We start from the raw sequence: 18,666 nt of genomic DNA on the forward strand, positions 1-18,666 counted from the left end.
TGTATTGTTCCATTTGTCTAACTTCAGAGAAAAATAGTAGACTTGTTTGTATGAAAGATGTTAAACAAATAAAGACAATGTTTTTTAAACATTTTGTACTGTAAAAATGTATGGAATATTAAATACTTCATTCAATAAAAGTTTATAGCTTAACGGTTTCACTCAGCATACTTCAGCAGAGAGCAACACTGAACCCTTAATAAAAAAAACTACAATGACTTTGAACGCAATTTCTCTTCATCTTTATTTCATGATATGAGCTTTAGTCGGTTTTGCCACTTTCATATATGAACTTCTTGATGCTGCTGTCGATCCAGTCACTGAAGGCAGACACGCGGGTGAATACTGAGGGTTTCTTGTCTTTGATGCAGCCCTGAGCTCCAAAGCTGACGATGCCATGCACCTCCCAGGTTATTTTGGTTCCGGGGGCCACGCAGGCAAAAGGACCTCCAGAGTCACCCTGCAGATCAGGAGGAGCAGATCACCAGAGAGTTACTACACTGGTAAGATGCATTGGTGAACATTTGATTTTGAGAGCTCAATATAAATCATCTCTGTGCCTTGGACTTTGTAAAGGTCGGTCTTCTCTTCAGAGAGGCAAATGTTATTGTATTTTAAAATTCTCTATTTAATTTTCAGTACTGCTCTGTTAGAAAGTTTCTTTCTAAATTTCTGAACTTCCCATGTTCTTGCCTGCACATTCCCTCATTATTGCAAACAAATCACGTTCTTTTGTCCAATTGTGCCTGAAAACCGCGCCGCCATTTTCGATCAAGGCTGACTGATCACAAACAAAACACAGCGTTGCGTAACACACGGCCCAATCACGAGACCCCGGGACACTTATATAATGTGTGAGAAATGCTTGACGAGGATGTCAACAACCAGACAGTTTTTTTTTTTTGTGCGTGGTTTCTCACCTGACAGGCTGACTTGAGCTCATCTGGGGACTCGTAACCAGCACAGATCATGGAGGGTCTGAGGGTGTCCCACCAGTAAGCAGGCTTACTGCAGGTCTTGAAGTCAACAATAGGAAGGGCTGCCTGGTTTAGCTTCGCAGACACTTTGGGGAACAGGTTCCCTGAGATGGAAGTGAAAAGTAAACGTTTATATCGTTGTAGAAGAAGATGAGCACATTTACATCAATATAAAATGAGCGGATCGCGTATCGAACATTGCACCAGTAAGCATTAGATCATCACAGCTACATGAAACTGAAATGCATGATCACTTCTACCTTTCTCGTCCCCCCAACCGGTGACAAAGCAGGGCGTTCCAGCGGGCTTCACGGCCCCGGGTTTGGGCAGACAAACGGGGCTGATCTCCCTCGTCATGTTGACGGGCGTGGCCAAATGCACCAGGGCTATGTCATTGGTGATGTCACTGCGATCCTGCTCGTACACGAACCCCTCGTGGCGGATGATGCCATCCACCTTGTAGCATTCCTCCGCTGAGGGAACATCCATGGAGGAGTTCATGTGGTGCTTCCCCAAACACATGCGCCAGTAGGAGGGTTTATTCAGTGGGCTGGGAAGCAGGTGGAAGATTGAAGGTTAAATTCAGACTTTGGGCCAAGCTGGTAGACGTGTATATGGTCACATTGTTTTCACATTGTCATCTGATCCATTGCTATGTAAACATATTGCTTATAGCTCCTTCATATTGTTGTGGGCTTTTTAAAATGGTGTGTACTGTAGGTATCTTACAACATGAAACAGTGAGCCGCAGTTAGGATCCAATCTTCATGAATCAACGAACCTCCACAACCGTGCATGTAAGGTATGGGAGACATCGGGGACGCCTGAGGTAGGGAAATGTACATTTTGTACAAATGAAAAACTCTGTGACCGTTAATCAGACACACGGAGAAACAGGACTTACCTGCATGGAGACTTGCCAGGGCCAGGAGTGAGGCCTCGCCTCCTCCCCATTAACCACTCTCGGCGTGGCCGTATTCGGTGGCACTGCTGGGTTTCCACAATTTTCTGGCCAGTCTGGGAAGAGAGAATATACAATATTATGATCTGTGAATAAGCTTTTGTTTGTCATGATAAGTTTGACCTGTACTCATGCAGGTACAACCAACGGCAGACCCAATTGAACCTTTAAAATCTTTATTTTTCCTCTTAGCTCCATTTTGAAACGGGGCACTTTGTGGAGATCACCACTATGAATTATGTGCTGCTATGAGCCTACACTCACCCATAGTGATGTTGTCCCACGGGTTAGAAGGTGGAGGAGGCAAAGTTGGGATAACCCCGGCATCAGTGATCCAGTAACCACGGAAACCCTTCTGCTGATTGGCTCCATTACTAAGGAAGCGGATGACGGCTTTGTTGCTAGGGACGCTGATGGTGGGAGGCGGGGCAAAGCCGCAGAATCGACCTGCAGAACAGACAAAAATGTTTAGTCATTGATACTGACAACACTAAACTATACAGGACCTTCTGCATTAACAACACAAATGGACATGTAGTACCTAGTGACGCCATGCTTTCTCCGTGGAAGATCTCCACGTAGTCCACACAGTTCCCCAAGACGTTTACAGCTTGCAGCTCAAAGTGGGTGAAAACTACTTCGATGCTTTTGGCTGAAGGAATGCTGATACGCCAAGTGCACACAGACTGGGCCGCGTAGTCACTCGGCCAATTAGGAGAGATGATTTCCCCCTGAGCGCTGCTGAAGCTCCCGCCACAAGGAGCTGTGTGTGGACGATAAGGAAGAGAGAGAAGCGAGAGGGCAAGATGAATTGCATTCATTTTGTCTGGAGGGATTGTGTTCGGTCAGGTATGCTTTTCTGCCGTCTTACTTTCTGTCGGGTCCACTGCCCTCCAGGTGGCAGCGAAGCCCGCGTCCACAACCTTGTCATTGGAGGAGAAGCTGATGTGAAGTGTGTTTCCGTCGCTCACAAGGTCTTTAGGGGTCACATGGCTGCAGTGTGTGCCTGAGGAGAAATGAACATAAAGAACTGTGAGGCGGACTTTGCTTTGTTTACTCGTAACAGACTTATTTTTGCTACAACTTTTAGCCATGTTAGCATCATGGCTCTATAGACGGATTACCATTCAATCCTGTAACAACATTCATGGTCACCAGAGGATGAATGCTGCTAACTTTAGTTGGTCTCTCCTCTGTAATCCCACCATGAGATTTATATTTGTGGTTCAGAGTAAAATACCTTAAAAACTATAACATTGATTTTCATGACTGACATGTTTTTCCACACACATAGCAAAGTAATCACATCAATGAATGAATCATTATCAACTGTAGAGAATATGAAATATAGATATTCACATACCTAGACTTCCCAAGCTGTCTCTAAGGCTGACTTTATCATTAAGGCACATCTGGCTTTCCTCTAGGGAGAAATTGCGGAAATGGAGGTGGACCAGTTTGCCGACGGGCGCCCTGATGTTCCACTGGCAACGGGCTTTGTTGTCGTAGCTGCCGGGGTAACCCATAGAGAACACGGTGCCTCCTGTGCCAGTCAAGTCCTTTGCCCCTCCACAGCCAGATGCTACACAGGGGGGGGGGGACAGAAGGTGAAAACCAGCAAGGAATTTTAGCATGATATTTAGTTTGTGATCAAAGTGGGTCAGAGCAGACCAGCTGGATTCATACTGTGCTCATTGTAGATGTCTCTGCGGACGACATTTTGGATCCAGGGGAGGTATGCAGAGGAGCGGGTGAACACGGAGGGCTTCTTATTCATAATGCATCCGATAGGGCCAAAGCTGGTTATCCCGTGGACTTCCCAAGGACCCCCAGGGTTGTCCTGACACACCAGAGGACCGCCTGAATCTCCCTGTTAAAATCGCAAATCCACATCCAAAACACCAAGTTACACCTATGCAGAAACTTTCCTCATCATTGATGATCAGAATGGTGTAAAACCCTTCTAATAATAATCTATTAGTCCTCTTGTGGGACTTGTTTTACCTGACAGACAGACTTAAGCTCATCAGGCAGGGTATAACCACAGCAGATCATGGAGGTCTTGACCTGGAACCACCAGTAATCCATCCTCTTGCATGTGTCATACGGCACAACAGGCAGGGCGACCTGATTCAGGGCCTCTGCAACTTTTGCATTCATTGAATCTCCTGATAATCACAAAACAATTTAGATTGTTACAAAACCATCAACTTGACACACTGAGGAGGTAGTTGCACATTAAGGCCAGCAGAGGGCATACAAACTATGCAACAGTTAATTGTGTGTGTTTCCTCTTAGTTGGTGTGATATTGTATTAAGTCAGTGGATAAAAATCATTTAAACAGGAAGCAGAAACAACAACAGCACCCGTTTCATCTCCCCAGCCGGTGGCGTAGCACTTCTTGCCCCCAGGAAGGACTTCCTCCTCGGAGGGGAGGCACGCGTACGATATCTCATTGCTGGAGGTCACGTCCCCGTCCAGCCTGACGAGGGCAATGTCAAACTCCACCGTGGGCACCGTGGGATACTTGAAGCCCTCGTGGCGATAGATGCCAGACACGTTGAAGCAGCGCTCGCTCGACTCTGTGTAGGTCAGGTTGTGTTTGCCGAGGCACATTTGCCAACGCTGCAGCTCATCAGCGTAGCTGGGTGGGAAATCAGCGGATTAATCATGTAATAATACTTCTCGGTTTACAGTAAGGCCACCTTGAGATACATGTCACTGTCACTGCAGCATATATACACGCTGACTTTTACAAAAACATATACCGTACACAGCCTATTCCTAGTTCTCTGCGGCTCATAACCTTGTCCTCGCTCACAGCGGACATTATATATAAAACTATATATATAGTGCACAGCCTCCTCAGTCTCTCTCTACTGGAGACCATTAGCAAAGGCGTTGAGCCACGTTTGCACTGTAATAAGCTGGAGGTAAAAGCACAGACAGCAATAACTGCCTTCTGAGATTACACAAATAGGTTTCCAAGAATTTTGAGAATACATTGCAGAATAAAAAAAAAGGCCCTGTAAAAAGGCAGTTAAAAAGGGAACTCGTGCTCGTAGCTCTTGTTAAAATAAACCTGAACGGCTTCAACTTGAACATTTCTATCACAAGAAATTGGACACAAACTGTATGTGAGAATGATGAAAACAGAGCATTTACTTTATGAAGCAGTGGGCTGCTGTTAGTACCCAGTTCTTATGGATAAGAGTACCACCACAGATATGGGAGAACTTGGGCTCTGGACGACTGGAGGGCCAGACCTGAAACAAACACACACACATGACGTGCAGAGAAGAAGTCATTAACGATGCACACAAGAAGGCGCCAGGTTTTATCTCAATGCAATCAGTCCATTAATAACGAGACATTTGCCCGTTTGTAATCACTGTAATTCATCTGTATGTGAATGATCTACATTTATTAGTTGTCTCTCACCTGCATGGACACTTGCCAGGGCCAGGAGTGAGGCTTGGCTGCCTCTCCGTTCACGATGCGCGACGTAACGGTCGGAGGAAGGGCTGGTTTACCACATGTATTGGGCCAGTCTGGAATAAAATAAAAACAACATTGTAATCCACCCTGTCTAGTTGTGGCTGCATTCATTCCTTTGTTTGTGTATCAACAAAGCTTGAATATACAGTCCACATCTGCAGGTAACAGATAAGCCCGCTGTGTGACAGGCAAGTGGCTTTCAATCACTGGCACTCTCTGTTATATATTTTTTTTAAGAATGTTTTTCCAATCATGTCGGGTTGACATTGCCGTCCCTCACTGCTATGTTTGGCTGCCTGCAGTAATGTATTCATTCAGTGTATCTTCATGTCAACATAATACCATGTTCCTGCTGCAAACAATGGGTCCTGAACCAGATTGAAATCACCATTTCCAGACCAGACATCATCAGACCACATAAAGATATACATTTATCTTGGTCATTCGACAAGTTGACATTAAATTGTCCCGGTCACTGTTATCCCACATTTTCTCCCTTCATCTCGGTCTTTGTCTTCTCCGGTCAGAGGCTGGTTGGAGAAAAAAAAATCAAACCCAGAGGCAGCAGAGTCCATCTATAAAACTCTATTTCAGCAATTGACTTGGCAGGCGTCTGGGCCACCTGGGGCCCATCGCTGGGTGAGGAATGAGGATCCGGTGACAGCCAGCTAGGAAGGAAAGCACTAGGCCACTTCACATTGTGTTCTCAGCACACCATATCACCTTTGTTTTACTTCACATCTGGGCGCAGCAAGGGGGAGATGAGAGGCGGGGGGAGTGAATAAGGGGTGAGGATGGAAGGAGGTATGAATCAGATGACTACATGGCAGGCCTCGGTGCAGCTTCTAAGGAGCGGTTTGAAGCTAAATCTTTGTGACTGGTGGAAAATATTGCTCTGCTACTGTGAAGAAGTATGTAATATAGCTTAATAAGAAACCCCAAAGCATCAAATGTAAGGCTAAAGTATACATGCAAATAGAACATTTCACATTTACATTCAAATACATGAAGAATGTGTAAAATATACTATAGTAAACTATACTTTTTGGGACATTTTGGGGCTGTATTTATTCGTCTTGACTATATTTCAAAAAAATAAATTAGTAGTTCAGTCCATAAGTGTGCCAAAATGTGCCAGAATCCCAGGATTTTAGCCTTGAAATGATCTGTTGTGTCAAAGAGCAGGCCTAAACGCATTTACTGTGATTAACACCCAAAAAAAGCAACATTTTAGAAGCTGGAACTAGCATTTTTACCTAATTACTGTATTGAATTCATTATTAAAATGACTGACTAATTGTTTCAGCGCTTGCTGAAGGTGCGTTAATAAGCTGGAAAAGACATCTCTTTTATATAACTGCCTTATTATGTTGTCTTTGCAAATCTGAAATCGAACACTTGCTTATTTGCACATCCAGTTGGAATGACTACAATTAGATTTCATTAAGCATTGTGTGTCTCTTTGTGTGACAAGAGTCCAACAATCACTCTCCTTTTACCTCCATTTTGTCATCCAAGCAGCTAATTGCTCGGCTATGTTCATCAGCTAATTGCTAACTTTTTCTGTCTGTTGTTTGGTGCTGAGGAGGCGGAGCAGCGTCACTATCAAAGCTTCTGGGCTGCTGTTGTGTATGGAAATGTAGTTAATGAGAGTACAGATGCAGGCGAGGAACCCCTCGACAAAAAAGGCTCCTTAGAGCTGAGCCCTGCAGAATTAGGTGCATCATTATGAGCAACACACATCATCATATGAGTGCAGCTTTCTGTTTCAACACTGTAGTGTCAGGCAGATGGCATCAGTATCAGGCTGAAATAGATACTCCACCTATAAGGATGTCGTCCCAGGGGTTGGGCTGAACAGGTGGCTCGGTGGGAGCAGGCAAACTGGGGTTTGTAGTCCAGTAGGCCCTGAAGCCTTTGGACTCGGTGAACAAGTCTGAATGGAAACGAATCAGCAGCCTTCTGCTTTTTGTCTGGATGGACCTGGGCAGCTTAGTCCCACAAAATGGACCTAAAATGCATTAAAAGATAATTACATACATATATACGAGTATAAATACAGACACAACTGGAAGTGAAGTGATCAGCAGCAGTAGATACATAATTAAACGGGGCAACTTAACACACTCAAACTTACCGTGCGTTTTAAGAAGAGCATTTGTCACACTATTGATCTCGTTCACCATGACATTATCGAAGCATTTGGACGTCAGGAAATCTTTGGCTTCTAGGTCAAAGTGGGTGAACGTCAGTGTGATGTTTTTCCCAAACGGCACAGCGATGTTCCACATGCACTCGGTGTTAGCTTTGTAGTTCATCGGCCAGTTCTGGGACTTAATAACTCCCGTTTCCTCTTTGGAAGAAATGCCGCAGCCCTGGATTTCTGAAAGAGGAAGAGAGGGAGTGATTGATGCGTGCTGGTCATTAGATAAGTGTACACAAGCTACAGTATCAGCCAGTGAAGAGAGTCCAGAGGAGTAAAATGTAAACAGAGGAGATTTATCTGTTAGCCATCTGCTCATTTCCATTTTACTCATTTAATTTTTGCTGATATACAGTATATGCAGTTTTGGAGAGAAAAGTAAAACACACTCAATAATATGTTCCTACTACCAATAGATCCCCCCTAAATGCTACACACCGGCCCTTTAGACTAGTTATAGTGTTTTTAGTGATCAATACGTTTTCTTCCTCGATTTCAAAGGGAAATGTTGAACTTTTTACTCTATACAACTGTAATTGTTCTACATTAGACTATCCAACTCTATTCACCTTGAACATTAAGTGCCCCTTACATGAAAATGCATGTAACAAGCACTCAAATATTTTTCAAAGTTCTATTTTGTAGGATTTGTACTTTTGATACACGACATGCATTTAGCTGATAATCATGCGTTTTCATTTAAATGAAAAGCTGGACCTTTTCTTGCAATGGAATGGAATATTTTTACACCGTTACATTATAATTCTTTGTATACACCAAGTAAAGTACTTCTTTCACCTCTGCACTTAGGGTCTCAAGTCATTTCTGTGCCTGATAATCCTGATAAAGACAAAGATAAAGGAGTAGTTATCGCACTTTTTATACTTCACTCTGTACTCTGACCTGTGCTTTTCACAGACTTCACACTGCTTACCCAATCACTTTGTTGTTTTTGTAAATATGTCACGTAGGAGTGTTTTATGTTGGGTCTAAATGAGGTGAGGTGTTGAGCTGGATATGGTGTGTGTGTGTGTGTGTGTGTCTGTGTGTGTGTGTGTGTGTGTGTGTGTGTGTGTGTGTGCGTGTGTGCGTGTGTGTGTGTGCGTGTGTGCGTGTGTGTATGTGTGTGTGTGTGTATGTGTGTGTGTGTGTGTGTGTGTGTGTGTGTGTGTGTGTGTGTGTGTGTGTGTGTGTGTGTGTGTGTGTGTGCGTGTGCCAGGCCTTGGTACCTGCGATATCCTCAGGATACACAGCCTCCCACCTGGCGGAGAATCCTCGGTCGGTGAGGCGACTGTCGGACTGGAAGGTGACAGATATTGTGTCACTGGCACTGACCACGACTGGGGGAAGGATGTAGCCACAGTGTGTGCCTGAGGGAGAGGAAGGACAAGGATCAATGGAGGAGGGGGATGGTCGAACGACAGAGAATACTGTAAGCTCTAGTGGGTGTGAGGCTGAGTGCGCCGGGTGCGGTTAGTGGTTGATGGATGGGGATGCAGAAACACGTACAAATGAAGGTGACTTTACTTTCTGTGAGTGTGACTTCATCAGTTACTGGACTCAATATTACACTGCTGCTACAAAGAGCCTTCCAACACAAGAGCTATAGGGCAAAGACTGTCGATTGACTAACAATCAATATTATTTAGTCTGAGATTGAAGATTAATGCAAAAGTGACACTTAAAATCTCGTGTTTACCATAGATGTGCTTTTGAAGTTTCTTGGAAATAAGTTTTCTAGCATGAAAAGGCATAAAAACTGAAACTAAACGAAGAATCAACTACGAGTGCCCGTAGATACTAGGAACGGAAAGCGTTTCTATGCTATTAAAGTGAAGGATGCTGTTTATCTGTGCAGCTAAGATTAGCATTAGCCACCTTAAGCTACTGGTCGTACCAGACCAAATAAGGCTGTGGTGTATTGACATGAGCGACGATGCATTTCAATGCATATTAATAGTCATTTGCAAAACGAATGTTGTATTTCTGCTTCTTCTGATTGGACGATTTTTCAGATTCATCAGGTTTTCTAAACAGGCCTTTAGACCCTTTTCATTTCTGTCTGCGTCTTTGATATAAACAGAAATCCCCTGAGACACCAGGACGCAGCGCTCTCAACACCGGCTGTATCTCTGTGTGCTTGTTCCTCAGCACTTTAGCCCTTGAGAGCTCTGCAATAGATAAAGCCGGATCAGGCTCACTGCAGGAGCTGCAGTGAATAATGAGGCGAGGTACTTTATAGTTTGCGGGGCTCTTTGCAAAGACGATCCTAATCAACAGTTTTACAGCAGGGGGGGGGGCGGGATATTGAGCTAGACTGTAGAACTAGAGCTGTTCGTCTAGCAAGATGTAACAAACACAAGTCAAAGTCCTCATATTTATAAAAGGTTTTCTTCTAAGCAGAGGTATATTAACTGCTTTTTGATCACCCATATCTGAAGATATGGCAGAAAAAAAGCAAAGATTTTTGAAGATGATCTGAGATGCATTTAGGAATAAAATCAGTACGTTAAAAAGGCACACAGTGTATGTGAAACTTGTTACAGGATAACAAAATCATATCATCAGTGTAACTAATGTAAAAGAGTCAAAGTTATGGCTCACCTAGAGTGCTGTAGTTATCTGAGATGACCAGTTTGTCCTCCTTGCATTGTCCAGTCTCTCCCGCGATGGCCATGTCGGTGATCTGCAGTTTAACCAGGAATCCTTTGGGCACAGATATCTTCCAGGAGCTGTTTAGATGAGCAGGATATGCATTTGGGAAGCCCGAGGAATGGATCACTCCTTTACGCCCCTGAATGATGACTGGACCACCACCTCCTGCCACAAAAACAAACAGCAAAAGCTGTGTTTTCTGTGTGTCTGAGCTCCATTTAATAGAGAGGTGATGAGGACCAGCTTGTTTTGATAGAAAAACCGCCCCATGAACAGGTTCATTATGTATTGCAGTACCTTAATTAGCCACCGGAGAGAACCGGTCTGTCTGCTAATTGCTTTAGTACAGTGAGGAATAGATAAACCTCAAGGGGGATCTCCCCACTCCTACGCACAGACCTACTTGCATCCATCCTTATTTGGTCGCTGTCACTTGATTAGAGCTGCGGGGAAATCTTCACAGGGCGGCATGACAGTTATGTAAGGTGTCAACAAGCTCTCATTGGCCTGCAAACAACCCTCATAGATCATGTGAGCACAAACTTTAGATAATGATATTATAGTTCAGAATCAGAATTAACTTTTGAGAGTTTACTGATTCGTTGGTCCGACGCGGTAGATCTGAACTCAACTCAATAAAAAGGCAATTGGGAAGCTGATTCAGCTACATCAATACTGATGCTGTTATTCAATAGTGAGGCAATCAAATATATTCGTTGTTATATTTTTTTTATTTAAATTATAATAGAGAAATGCAAGGAAGGGTATGTTGGCTGGGGGGGTACATTGAATAAAACTCATTGAATTATGATTAAATATGGTAAATATGGATGATTTATTTATGTATGCAAGAGTGAAAATCACACAGAGAGGTTTAGATAGAATACTTACCAGAAGATGTGGGAGGTGGAAGGGTTTGTGTGGTGCTGGGTCTGGGTGTGCTGGGTCTGGGAGTTGTACTGGGAGTAACAACTGGGGGAAGGCTGGACTTGGTGTAAGTTGCTCTGAATCCTTTAGAAGTCAAACTTTTATCCGACATGAAGCGGACCACCATTGTGTTTTTGCTGGACTCCACAGGCTTTGGCATCGTCCCCCCACAGAATTTACCTTTGATGGATTAAACGTGTACGAGCGTTAAAAGGTGCTAAATAATCTCAGAGGCTCGTACAATCACAACAACAACACCGCATTTTAGTTTAGACAATCTGCAATTAATCAATTCTGCATTAACAATGGAGTCTATGCAGACAGACGTTCATTCATTAAATCTAAAATAGACTCCAGAACCATTGTACTTCTCAAACTTTTAATTAAGCTCATATTTTATTCATGGACCCACATAGTTGACATTGCTAATGTTGAACAAAGGTCAGGGTCTATTCTGAAATCCCAACCCTTTGCCTTTGCCCACCCAGCTTTTGTGTATGTTTTAAAACTCCTACTCATTATATATATGCAAAAAGGACATTTATTTTCCTCATAAAATCTGCATACAGGAATCATGTATGCTATCATGCTTACCGAGTGAAGAAGAGCCGGCCTCATGGCCATCGTAGACCTGAACGAAGTCTCCACAGGCCTCGGGGACCAGGTCAAAGGATGTAAATGTCAGTCGAACCCTCTCGCCTTCAGGCACCGTGATTCTCCACTGATGCAACACAGACATAAAGATACAAACGCCAATCATTTACTGCATGGATATATTTTCCCCATATTATTTCTATCTCTCGTGGTTGCAACACGAGCTGCATTTTGACGCACTCTTACTGATTACTTATTTTATCGCTGCTTCTGCTGCCTGTTTGGACAGGTGGCGACCAGTCACGCTAAAGCAAAGCCAGATGAAATCATGATGACAGCCAAATGACACCGTATGACTCCTCCATGCCCAAACCCGGCATGCAAACCCGAACATTAAAGTTGACTCGGCTTTAATTCGATGCATTACTCACAGATCAGGACCACAAATGCTGACAGCGTTGAGATCCATAGCTAATGGATTTACTTTGAGCTGCTAATCTGAAATCTTTGGGTTTGTTTGAGGACCACATGCTACTGGATACGAACACACTGCATATGGTAATTTAGATCATTCAATACACCTTCTTCATGTTCATTTGCACAATCAATTCTACAGACTCTCTTAACTGATCCTCTATTGTAATCAGTAGATTCAATTTGCATAGTTTTATAAGTGACCTTAAATTGTGAATTAAATTGAATACAGCACATTGCAAACACTCTCAAATAAATAAATAAGTTAAATCAAGTGTCTAATGTTTACATATACTATAAATACGATCCGCTGATTTGCTGAAATGTAATATTTTACATGAGATTAAGTGAATGACATTCATATTTTCTTAGTCATCTGCCTTTCATTAGTTAATATCTGTATATTAAGTATATTTGTAGCAGCTCTAAGGGAAATATTACAAGATACAACTGGTTAAAGAGAATATATAATCCCCGTCATGTATATTTCTAGATTATATATTTATTTCTAGTCGGTTGCAGAGTGAACATATATAAAAGTCAGTATTTCTGAAGATATAAAATAAAGTTAATGTTACCATGTAGCTTTCACATGTGTTTTTTTATTGTGTCTCCTTGCTCGGGCGTACCTGGTATAGTGCTCCGTTCGGGTAGTTCTGCTCTAAGAAGCTGGGTGTCATCAGATCCCCCTGGTCACCTTGGAGAAAGCCACCAGCTCCGGCTATTTCTGGCAGCAGGGATGGAGGGCACTTCAGCTCCACAAAACCCCCAACCCCCATGCCCACTCAGCCCCCTTTTTAATTTCCCTTCTCCTACCCCCTCTCTTCATACAGCACCCGTTTCTATAACATGTACGTTCTAGGTCAATCATACACTATGCGGCAGACATCCAACATCATGTCGGAGCCAAAGCAATTTTCTTGCTGAAATGGATTTCCACTCATCTTCTTACCTGGTGCATGCTCTGGAGCCACAGCTTTGTAATGAGCCTTGAATCCGAAGTCGGTTTTTCTGTCATTGGTGTCGAAGTACACCGTCAAGTGGTTTGTAAGCGACACCAGCGGCTTCGGTTTGCTGTAGCCACAGTATTTACCTACAAATACCACACATATGATTGTAGAAACCGACAGTGCAATCAGTCTGCAATGAAAAGAATGGGTTCATTTTCTAAATACAATATCACAGAAAGACCACGAGGCTGTTCGTGATCAGTGTCGGGACCAGACAGGTGTCCAAGCCCACCCTGGAATCTGACTGGCTGCCCCTGGTTGGAGTTTAAAGATGTGACCCACTGCTTTCATATCTGTAGTCTGGTTGGAGAACCAGCGGTGTCTCATTGTAAGTGGAGCAATGTGCAGTCGGCCAGCAGGACTGGCTCTCTAGCTGAGTCTGCCCATGGATGGATGGATGGGTGCGCTGATTTGGGCATGACATCAAAGCTGTCACTGCAGGCTGGAAGAGCTGGCGTGCTTCTTTCTTTCTTTCTTTCTTTCTTTCTTTCTTTCTTTCTTTCTTTCTTTCTGTCTGTCTGTCTGTCTGTCTGTCTGTCTGTCTGTCTGTCTTTCTTTCTGTCTGTCTGTCTGTCTGTCTGCCTGTCTTATCCATCCATCCTTCCTTCCTTCTGAGGTTGAACTTGTAATGTGAGACTCATACCGATGGTTCCCAGAGAGTCTCTCAGTGTGATGAAGTCTGAAGTGCAGAGCTGGGTGTCCTCCAAAGCAAACTCCTCAAACCACAGTTGGATCACCTGCGACAGAAACATGCATCCGTCATCCGTCTTTTTTTTATTTATTTTTTTCTGAGAAGGCGATCAGATAGACGGGCTGCTAACATGGAAGGCGACAGGCTAAGTGTGACATATGAGTGCGTGCATGTGCACGTATGAGCGACACTGGGCCTGTGTGAATATGAATGCACATGTGTGTATGTTTATGAATTGCATAATAGTAACAAACTAGTGATTAGACACCAGGCACAAACACTATAAAACACAGAGTTTATAGTTCAGTGATTGAGCTTTGGAAGAGCAGTGATGCTGATCCATGTCACCTTGTCAGGGTCCACCGTGATTTGCCATGTGCAGCTCTTTCCATTGTCATAGCTGCTGGGGTAGTTAAAGCTGGTGAAGGTGCCCGACTCTCCAGACAGGTCCTGAGGACCACCACACCCTGAGTCTGGCCCTGGAAAGGTAGGACAAAAGAGGACTCTTATTTCACAGTAAAATCAGCTTGCATGGACTCTACAGAAAAGTACTTAAGGAACCTTAAAACTTTGCTCCTTCTGTAGTTGTTGCTGCTTTTACCACCATCTCTAATGTCACTCTGCTAGCATGGTCACAAATTTAGCATGTTAGCATGCTAATAATAATTAGAACAAAGCACAGCGAGGCTTATGGGAACTGTCATCAGTTGTGCAGGTAGCCTATTTGGTCATAAACTAAAGTAAGGCATACATTCTAATGACACCTTATGGAATTCTGACGCTGTTCTGTTATGTGAAACAAGCTGTTTCATTTAGGGGACGATGATCTTTTTCATTTCATAAAGATGGTCATCCCTCCTGCCATGCAAACAATTCTCCCACTTCAATTTCCAAAGACAGAAGGCAGCAGAAGTGTGTTTGATCTCACAAATATTAGCGTAATACTTGGTGTATTGTATTACAATAATGCTGAATGTAAAGACACATGTATTATTACTATTAAGTACTACTATTATTACTACTAAGTTACTGCGACAGTAGAGGGTTCTGATAAAACTTGCAGTAACATTCTCCTTGTCAGCTCTTCACTGCTCTGGTTTAATTTATATCTCATGTGCTGCAGACTTGAACCTGGGCCAGACTCGAACCTGGGCCAGAGTCAAACCTGGGCCAGACTCAAACCTAGGTCAGACTCAAACCTGGGCCAGACTCGAACCTGGGCCAGAGTCAAACCTGCCAGACTCAAACCTAGGTCAGACTCAAACCTGGGCCAGACTCGAACCTGGGCCAGACTCGAACCTGGGCCAGACTCAAACCTGGGCCCGACTCAAACCTGGGCCACTGCAGCCTGGACTCAGCCTTATGCTTTATTTCATACCTCATGTTGGTTTTATATAGAATACAATAAAATGCATGTATGTCCACTCACCTTCTGCCTGAGGAGAAGACTTATCTTTCTCTGTGAAGTAGACGACCACGAGGCCGATGCAGGCGCCGGTCATGGCCACGAAGAGAAATATCAGACATTTTTCCAGGGTGCTCAAACCCCCGGACCGACGACGACCCTTCTCCACATCCATTTTCCTCTCAGCGGAGGCAGATCCTTCAAACTGCACCTCGCTCAACAGTTTGCTAGCTTATTACCAACAGTATCTGATCTCTGACAGCACACAATGAACCTTGAGCTCCATCAGACATGTTTTTGCGGCATGCCAGCCTGAACGGTGCTGGATGCGAAAAGCCATAAATCATGCAGTATCATAACGACATGTTAATGAGTATTGATGCTGCTGGGGTCCCATTCAAGAGGCCCTCAGCTTATCTTTCAAGGGAACTGATTGATACGGAAGGTATAAGACAAACCTGTCACAGGTTTTCTGTGACACAGAAAAAGCTGCTTTTAGATGTTCCATGTGATTATAAAGTGATTAAAGTGTGATTATTATTAAGAGTTTTAGACAGTTTGGATGGTGAAGTGTGTCATCATCAGTCAGTCAAATGATGCAACAATCAATGAATGTATCATTTTAAAGTAGTCATTTATGCCCTGTGGTCAAGGCCTTTTGCTGATTGAAATCTGTTGCCTATCAATACATTCCATGCTGAGTGTTGAGCTATAAATCAGACATTCAATAATCCGTTTTTAAGATAATGAATTTCTTGCTTACTGCTGAGAAAACGCTGCCCAACTGTGCTGAGAATAAAAGACAGCACTAGATTTACAAACCGCAGTATCATTTTTTTTTTTTTAAATGAAAAGATCATAAAACACCACTTATGAATGAATGCAATCAATTAAATAGCGAGTCACTAATAGAGTACGATGAGTTAATGAACCAAAACAGTAAAGTTGTGGGGTGGAGCTCAGCTGAAACTCATTTTATTGTACATTATTACATTATATTCCTATATTACATTAATTGTTATTAATAAAAATAATAATAATGTGTTTCTCTCACAGATGTAGAAGAGTTCTTCTCTCTTCCTCGCCAGGTAAAAAAAAAAAAAAGCAGGATTAACTTTCTTCTCAGTGTTGCAGACGATGCCGAACACAGGCCACGTTGCAGCAAAAGCACCGAGGTCAGAGGTAATGAGTTTCACAGGGAGGATCTTCCTCTCGGGCTGAATCTCAACTACAGAAGACATTTGATGGGTTTTTTTTACTCACTTTGAGTAAATTAGAATCTGAAGCAGTAATCTGTCCATCTTTCCTCTTTAACAATTAATTTTCCTCCAAAGATAAAGACTTTCCATTTTCTCTCCGTGACAAAAGGCTGTAATGAAACAAAAAGCTGCTTATCTCTCCGTGGAGACGTCGGAAAATAGCCTGAGAAATCTTCCCCTAGTTAGTACGAGGGCAGAAATCTATTATTGAAGACATTGTCAATGGCTGCATTGATATGCTGTGTGTCTGTGTGTGTGTGTTGTTATCTAGGTCTTCTCTTTCTCGCTGTGTTGCCTCTTGATCAGTGTTCAGTTTGTTTTGGATCTTCTCGCTCCACCAGGGGACCTACATGATTTATAGGCACATCTGTCTGTCAGCCATAATTAGGCAGTCTCTAACGAAGCCGGGGAAGGTGACCGTTATGTGTGTGTTTGTATGTGTGTGTGTGTGTGTGCGTCTTGTGCGGATGCTCTGTTATAAAGGTTATGAGGGCATATGCTTGTGAGCTCATTATTTAGCAATCAATGATGAGCTCTGAAATGCCGGATGCACGTACAATAAACAGAGAGAGGGGAAGGAACGCCGTGCAGACAGAAGATAAAAAACACTGTTTGAGGAAACAAATAAAGGCACCCTGCAGAAATCTGGAACTGTTTGACAAAGGAACGCGCTCGCACAGAAAACGCTGCACTACAAACAAATGTAGGCCACATATTCCACGGGGATCGGGGCGGCCATCGGGAGGACGAGCCTCATTTCCAGCTATCTGATACGGTACGAGGATAAATAAGAGGAGAGGAGCGGCAGCAGACCTTTTTATGTGGCAAAACGTTCTTTCAGAGCGGAGGCCGTGCAGAGGCTTTTAATCACTTCACTGTTACTGTGGCTTCATTATGATATCAGAGAGCAACGGAGGAGTGGAGGCTTGGAGAGAAAGAGTCGAAAGGTGGAGGCACAGCGAGAGAACGGCAACACAAAGGATGAAAAACACGGTGATAACAGTTATTAATAACGTCAATGGGAAAATATGACCTGTAAATAGCAATTCACATCCACTTCCATGATAAAAGTGTGTCTAATATTGCCGCAAATGATCTGAGTGCGTAGATTTTGATGCTGATCATAGTCCGGATACGTGTGATGGCTTCTGGCCAAGTGCTGTAGCATCTACAGGGTTTCTGTAAGAGCCGAAGGAGCTAACTGGGTCACTGCGAGCAGATCTCAAATCCCTGTACCAGCACGGCAACTTATCTGTGGGACTTCAATTAGAGCTCAAAAAATGGTCGCAGCTGCCCCGAATTCCCCCCAGGATCCCAGGATGCAGAATCCAAAGTGTTTACATTTCCAAATGTTGCAGCGACATCCGAATAATCTAATCTGTTCTTCTCAAGAATACCTAAATTGGTAACTCAAAGAATAACACGTGAAGATTTTATCATTTAATCGTATAAACTTGATTTAGGAATCTGCAGGTTAATGGACACATTAATTTCACAAAGTGCACATTTTTATCAATTACATGAAATCTGACGTTCACACCACACTAAGATACTTTTCTTTTTTTTTTAATCTGCACCTAGTTGCCCTACAGATTGCCTGCATGCCCAAGCTAGTAGTATAATTAAAATTAAATTTGTCAGCGTGAGTCAAGGGAGGTCCTCGGGCTGTAATGGGGGACTCCTGCTGCTTCTCGCAGACCATCAGTCATTCATTGTAGCTTCTGACACAGCCTGGGAGATTCCTTGTTAAAAGGTAACACTTGAGAGATTATTATTTTGCTTTCAAGCTGTGTATTCGTGCTGCGCTTTCACTGCTGTCACGTTTTCCAAAAAATATTTAATTTAAAACGTTTCTAACAGCACATGTTATATAAATAAATATAGCAAACAATAGGCACACAATCAGTTTGTATGCAAATTAACCTGTGAAGTGAAGATTATATTCATTACTTTTATTTTTATTTTTAAAAATGCATTTATTTGTTTTGTGTCACTTTGTCAATAATCAATG

General features: G+C 43.1%; 2 protein-coding genes across 2 annotated transcripts; both read right to left on the reverse strand.

Annotated features, from left to right (window-relative positions):
- Nucleotides 1-241: 241 nt before the first annotated feature.
- On the reverse strand, nucleotides 242-10,447 carry LOC311010710 (ovochymase-2). Its single transcript, XM_084005298.1, has 18 exons — nucleotides 10,245-10,447; nucleotides 8,870-9,010; nucleotides 7,575-7,820; nucleotides 7,263-7,448; nucleotides 5,381-5,490; nucleotides 5,105-5,205; nucleotides 4,306-4,583; nucleotides 3,943-4,106; nucleotides 3,625-3,808; nucleotides 3,302-3,520; nucleotides 2,810-2,944; nucleotides 2,480-2,701; nucleotides 2,203-2,385; nucleotides 1,882-1,994; nucleotides 1,707-1,801; nucleotides 1,238-1,527; nucleotides 921-1,081; nucleotides 242-460 (listed from the first exon to the last, which is right to left on the reverse strand). Exons 1-18 carry the CDS (start codon nucleotides 10,315-10,317, stop codon nucleotides 263-265), a joined length of 3,099 nt encoding a protein of 1,032 aa, XP_083861424.1. The 5' UTR covers nucleotides 10,318-10,447; the 3' UTR covers nucleotides 242-262.
- Nucleotides 10,448-10,724: 277 nt separating this feature from the next.
- Nucleotides 10,725-15,374, reverse strand: LOC311011556 (procollagen C-endopeptidase enhancer 2-like; the record flags this gene model as incomplete). The annotated part of the gene is made up of 8 exons (XM_084006590.1): nucleotides 10,725-10,750; nucleotides 11,187-11,402; nucleotides 11,817-11,943; nucleotides 12,920-13,017; nucleotides 13,243-13,383; nucleotides 13,944-14,037; nucleotides 14,340-14,470; nucleotides 15,257-15,374. 8 exons carry the CDS (start codon nucleotides 15,372-15,374, stop codon nucleotides 10,725-10,727), a joined length of 951 nt encoding a protein of 316 aa, XP_083862716.1.
- Between the last annotated feature and the right edge of the window lie 3,292 nt (nucleotides 15,375-18,666).

This window comes from Eutrigla gurnardus (assembly GCF_963514095.1).
Source record: "Eutrigla gurnardus genome assembly, chromosome: 3".
NCBI classification, from domain to species: Eukaryota; Metazoa; Chordata; class Actinopteri; order Perciformes; family Triglidae; genus Eutrigla; species Eutrigla gurnardus.